The sequence below is a fragment of the Eurypyga helias genome, unplaced genomic scaffold, assembly GCF_000690775.1.
Source record: "Eurypyga helias isolate BGI_N326 unplaced genomic scaffold, ASM69077v1 scaffold7743, whole genome shotgun sequence".
Classification (NCBI taxonomy): domain Eukaryota; kingdom Metazoa; phylum Chordata; class Aves; order Eurypygiformes; family Eurypygidae; genus Eurypyga; species Eurypyga helias.
Genome location: NW_010243034.1, coordinates 23,102 through 29,101, shown reverse-complemented (window position 1 = coordinate 29,101; position 6,000 = coordinate 23,102). Strand labels below are relative to the sequence as shown.

At 37.9% G+C, this 6,000-nt stretch overlaps 1 protein-coding gene across 1 annotated transcript in view; it reads right to left on the bottom strand.

The window, feature by feature from the left end:
• Nucleotides 1-300: 300 nt before the first annotated feature.
• Nucleotides 301-6,000, bottom strand: part of ASZ1 (ankyrin repeat, SAM and basic leucine zipper domain containing 1) — a gene marked incomplete at its 5' end in the record, with an annotated part of 28,489 nt that continues 22,789 nt past the window's right edge. The window contains 3 exons of the mRNA XM_010149258.1: nt 301-447; nt 2,327-2,440; nt 2,852-2,957. Of these exons, the coding sequence (XP_010147560.1) occupies nt 301-447; nt 2,327-2,440; nt 2,852-2,957 (367 nt within the window). The remainder of the gene's footprint in view (nt 448-2,326; nt 2,441-2,851; nt 2,958-6,000) is intronic.

Sequence of the window (6,000 nt, the reverse complement as noted above, 5' to 3'; positions counted from 1 at the left end):
TAAACTAGTAATTAGCAAGCAGCAATTACAACTTTATGCAAAAAAAAAAGCAGCTTTGACAAGATTTTAGACTTACAGTCTATATAAAAAATAACTTTGAAAATAAAACCTTAAGATACATTTAAGTAGCAGTTTTAATTTTTAATAACTTTATTTCTAGATCAAAGTACTTACTGGATGCAAATAATACAGCTATCATGAGAAACTACACAAATTTTCACTTGACATCAGCTCAGCTGCATATACTGAACAGAACCATGTGACCAAGTTTTCCAAAATTATTCAAAACACAACTTCAAGTCAGATTTTCTTTACCACTAACTTAGTTATAAAGAAGAAAAAACCAAATCCAAGCAATGTTACCGCTCCCATTTTTACTAATTTTTTTTCCAAGGTGGGTGCTCTTTCTGGCAATTTTAGTTGGCTGGGGTCATTCTTCTGTTCATGCTGAGGCAGATGTTAAGTTCATGTAAAAAAATGCAACAAAAAAAAAAGTTAGTGTGAAAGCTTCTCAAGTATGTGATAAAGTACCCAGTCCTAAGAATCTGCATGCAAGTAGGACTGATAATTTCTTTCTCACTGTTTGTGCCTTACTTCAACTGAAATAAATGTGTGCAAACCTTTATCTATCAGATAATCATTCTGTAATATATACTAGAAAAACAAACTCTTTACAAACAACTCAGGAGTAAAACACGCTAATAGACGCTGCAGAAGTCTAATAACAAAACATGCAAACTGCAAATATTTTAACCAGAACTTTCGCCATTTAATTACTAAAACAACTGCTTATTAAAACAGCAAGTTAAATATGTAACAGGTTACATTTCCTTGAAATTAAAGGGAGAGAGGAAAGTACCTTACAAGTGCCTGCTCAAAAACATGCTGAAGCTGAGTGGAGCTCTTCATGAAGTGCAGCTGGGTTAGGCCCCAATCCCCACCTCGGTTTATAATGCTGGGAAGGCCACCTCATTTATACTGTGCTTTCAAAAATTACATGCTACGGACAAATGTCCCCACTCACTGCAGGGGGTGAGTTGGACTAGATCTTTAAAGGTCCCTTACAATCCAAACTATTCTATGACACTATGATAACATGTACTACTGGCAAAGTCTTGGAATGACTTGGAATGACTCAGCTCAGCAAACAGTACTGAAGATTTTAAGGGAATTTATACAAACTTATTATCTAAGAGGTTTAACGGTTTCACTTAAACTGGCATTTTTCATAACAAATGTTTCAGTGTTCTACTCATTCAGGAGTAGCACAAAAATGTTTTGTATTAAAGTCTTCATCAGTGAGATTCATAAAACGTGACAGTTTTTTAACAGAACAGGAATTAAATTTTGAAGTAATTAGAAGCCTAATGTTTAACACTTCCATTTAACACGGGGTACAGAGCCATTGTGCTTCATCTTGACAGCCATAAAACCCTAAGTACCAAGAGCAAAGTCAAGTGGCTCCGAACTTGGATCCCCCAGCCCTTATAACTGGTCTGCACATACAGATAAATATACACATACAACTGAATTTCTGCATATGCAAAAAAAAGGAACACAAATAGCTAAAAAGTTACTTGCCACAACCTCTATCTACCTCTTAAATATATTTAGTGTTAAGTGATTTATTGGGAGAAAGCTGTTATATTACATTAAATTTACTTAAACTACAGGAAATTGCATTAGTAGCATTATACTCAAGGTCTGAGTTCCACGTGGCTTCATTCAGCAACAGATTCCTTTCTGACACTGCTGCTCCATTTACTCTATCCCAGCAGCCATTCCTTTTTACTAGCCTATTACTTAAAATGACCCCATCTGACAAGAGCGTGTCACTGTGTTGGTTTGGGAATGACTGATGTGGTGCTAACATCTAGCCTTGACCTCTCCCACCCTCTTCTTTTGTCACTCTGCAGAGTTATCTGGGATGCCTCCCATTCAATCCATAAAACCTGAGTATCTGCCTTGTGAGTCAACAATTTGAAACAAAAGATTCCTTAATTAAGAAGTAAGAGTATCAGTATTCAAAGTGGCATTTATACCACAGTGGTTGTCCAAAGCACACTTTGCACTTAATTCCTTCCCCTGGCAGAAAGAAAAAGATTAACTGTGCCTTCCTTTGAAAGGAGACTGTCCATGCTGCTGTGGAATATTCTAGATTATTCCTCATTCTGTCCATGGAAAGGTGCAAGAGGGAGAGGTGGATGCAGTGTCCAAGCCTGTGCCAGACGGAGGTACAGAACGATTCACTGACAGCTGTCACATGGGGAGGCTGCATGCAGACGCTTGTTGGCAGTGTGTAACAGCCTCACTTGCACATACCCACCTTCTCCACCAGGTCCTTCAGCTTGGTAACTTCTTCTCCCAGCTTTTCAACACTGCGAACCAAGTCTCTGCAGACATCGATAAAGGTTTCAGTCGGTGCCCAATGCAGTACAACCTGTTAACAGGGACAGTTATTTGCCAGATTTACTGTATATCGTAATTTAAATATTGTTTAGTTAACGTACCATAAAATACCGTCAGAAAAAGTTTCTAACTGCACTTATGCTGGGTTTTCATTGTCTGATTTATGCACAACATGACCTACTACCCTCTGTCAGTCTTTGTGGCAACCTTTTGTCACTTAACTCCCTATCAGCAGAAACACTAAGAAACAGATCTATCTCCTTTAATTAAGTAGCTTAACTCTTTGAAATAAATTATTCTTAAAAGGGTCCTTTAGAGAAATAACATTGAACAGCTCTATATAACTATGCAATAATCAAGCCAGCTGATAAGTATTCATCAAGGTAGAATAGTATTGTAGAATAGAGTAATATACATCAATCTTTTTATTTTGGTTGAATACCTTGTGAGAATTCTTGAGGAAATGCTTATTCATGGTCTGCACAGGAACGGTCAGCTTATTGCACTCTTTATCCAGCTTCTGAAGAAACTTGAGGAATTCATCTCTACTGCAAAACCAAAATAATACCCATTATTTGTTAAAGGCTGCAAGCTAAGTATCACCTATGCATTTCCAACACTTCCTACTGAGTGAATCAGACATGCAGTTTCACTGCATAATTAAAAAATCCAGTGTCATTTTAACACAGGGTAGCTAAACACTACATTTAACATCTTAGCAAGTTTTGGGGTTTTTTTTGTGTTGTGGGTTGTTTTGGGGTTTTTTCTTTCCTTTTGGAAGGACAACAAGCCATTAAGTTATGTGGAGCATTCGGCTAGTAGAGACGCACTGAAAGCTGAAAAAGTGTCATCCAAAAGCGTTTTGGAAACATTCCATTAACCTCCACTTCTTCTAACTCCCACCAATCCTGTGTTGCCAACGAAAACTCGCGTGCGCTACCCGCTGCATGAATACTTTGGAACACACTACGCATAGGAACTGCAGCACTCTTCCAGTGCAGGTGTGCATCCAGATCACAGCCTTGCAACACCAGAAACAGAATTTCTAGTCAATTTGATGCTGACATATCAATATTCCTGACCTGCAGCTTACATTTTTTAGGAAGATGTGGGAAAAAAAACCCAACTGGTTTGTACTTTGGAGCTAGGACTGAGATGACTAGGTTAGAGTCATTTAGTCTCTAGCATAGTGGAAGAAAGAATCCAGTAATAGTGAATTGGGCCCTGGATCTGGAAATACATTCCTCAGCCTAAAATGTCTGATGTTACCCACTTTGAAGAAAATTTATACTTTGTGCTCAAATACAAGGAGGAAGACAACAATGCAAATTAGTTTGATCAGTATCTCCAAAGAGTGGAGAAAAGGACACAAAAATTTAACAGACTAATCTCAATGTTAAGTTTCTGAAGCTTCCATGTGACACTGACTCGATTTATTTTACTGTAAGTGTTGGCTGTAAGTCATGGTGCTGGTCAGAAAGTTGTTGCCATTGACTGGGCAGAGGTAGCAGATCATCTATTTGTTTTTACAGAATGAGCTCTGAAACCCTGAAACTCCTGATTAACGCCTGGATCTCCAGCAGAAAAGTTTCCACTAGCTGTAAGCCATTCAGGTGAATAACAAGCAGGGCCAAAACCTGGACCACGACACAGTTTTCAGTTCCTACTGCAGGACTTCCCGTTATACTTACGTGAGGATCTGTATAAATTAATTCAGACCCCAATGTTCCCCTTCTCCCTAGGGCAATCTGCTACTAAACCTAAATGCAACATGCTCAGATCAGCTTACTTGCTGCTGCTTCTGATGGCAAAAAGGTACACACGAAATTTGCCAAAGAGCTCAACTCAGCGACATGCCCGTGTGATGCAAGTATCTAAACAGAGACTGAATTGAGCCCATAGAGTGTTTTCCTTCAACCTTGGCACAGGATCATTAGTGAGCGAAGTTTCCACCACTGCCCAGGACATCTGTGATTTGCAACAGTGCTGAACTGTTAAGGCTTTAACACTTGAAACAAAAATACATATAAGCATCCGTAGGGTACAGAGGTTAAAATCCAAGACTGTTGATGTTTTTTTCTGAAGACGGGTAAGTAAAAAAGCCTGCTGGCTTGTTTCTATAAAGTATCATTTTTGTTTTATTATTAGTATAACTGAGCTGGGTATTTAGGGTAAAAAACCAAACACTAAACAAAATAATCACATCTGGAGATAGTCTGAAAGTTTCTCCCACGTTACTACAGTCGAGCCACACTCATGAAAATTTCCTTCTACTTAGAAAGATAATTTTTTAGCTGGCTAGGATCAGTTAGGGCACCTTCTGCATTTTGTCACAAAGGAAATTATTTTTAGGGATTCTGGAAGGATTCTCAGCAAAAAATAAAGTATGTCATGGGCATGAAATGGGAAGGGAAAAAAAAAGGAAAAGGAAAAAAACATTTATACTTTATTATACCAGTAATAGTTCTTAAAAACATTTTAATAGAATTTTATATCCATTTCAATGACATGTTCTTTGCACATGGAAATAACATTTTCAAAAAAATAATCACTTTTTAAAGGAATTAATAGCTGTCAAAATACCAGTGGCTAAACAGTGCTAGACACTCTGTGAGTTTATAATCAATCAGTTCAACATTTTCTACTATGTTAGTTTTTCTATGACTTAATGACTGATTTTCCTTCTCACAGAATGACTTTGAACAAGTGGGAAGTAAAATCTTTATATAATAGCATGTAAACATAGCCTATGATTTTAGTCTCAAGGTCAGATTCCTAGGATACATGTCAAGCCACTTTCTAGAAAACTATGCAGTGCTTGCCATAACTGAAATGCTGTCATATTTTGTGTACTTCAATCTTTAATCAATCAATTATTTTCTGGTTTTGAGAATGACATAGGATCTAAAACCATACTGTACTAGGAATTCCATAAGTCACTAGTGTGTGAGACTGTACCAGACATCATGTGGGTTTTTTATTGTATTTGGCCACACATGCAGTGAACTCTTACTTTTTTTATTTCTCTACTTATTCCCTCTGTTCAAATTTTTAAGCTGTTCTGCTTGAAAGTATATGCTAAACACCACTACATCTCAATCTGAAACACCATTTTTTATAGTAAAAACGTATGGGACGTAAACTGCTTTAATTATCTCTTGCTGGAGTCAACATCCTTTTCCAAAGGTGCCTAACTTGGATAGCTAGACACCTGGATGCCTGGCCTACTACCTCAGCTCAGCAACAAAGCCTCTGTTTTGATATGAACAGCTCAGGTACTCTCAGAGTACTTATGGTATATCCATATCATACTGGTTTGTGCTCTTTTGCGTGCTGGAACTTTAGTTCTTCAGTCTTACAGCATGTGTACCAGTCTGCACTGGTTCCTCTTCTGGAAGTAGACAGGTACTTGTTTTGATGAAAAAAAAAAACCTCCTCACAGACTAGACATGCCATTAGGGCGCCTCATCTTCACACATCTCTTAATTACCTCCAGGGATGGTGACTCAACCACCTCCCTGAGCAGCCTGTTCCAATGCCTGACAGACCTTTCAGTGAAGAAAGAAATTTTTCCTAATATCCAGTCAAAAC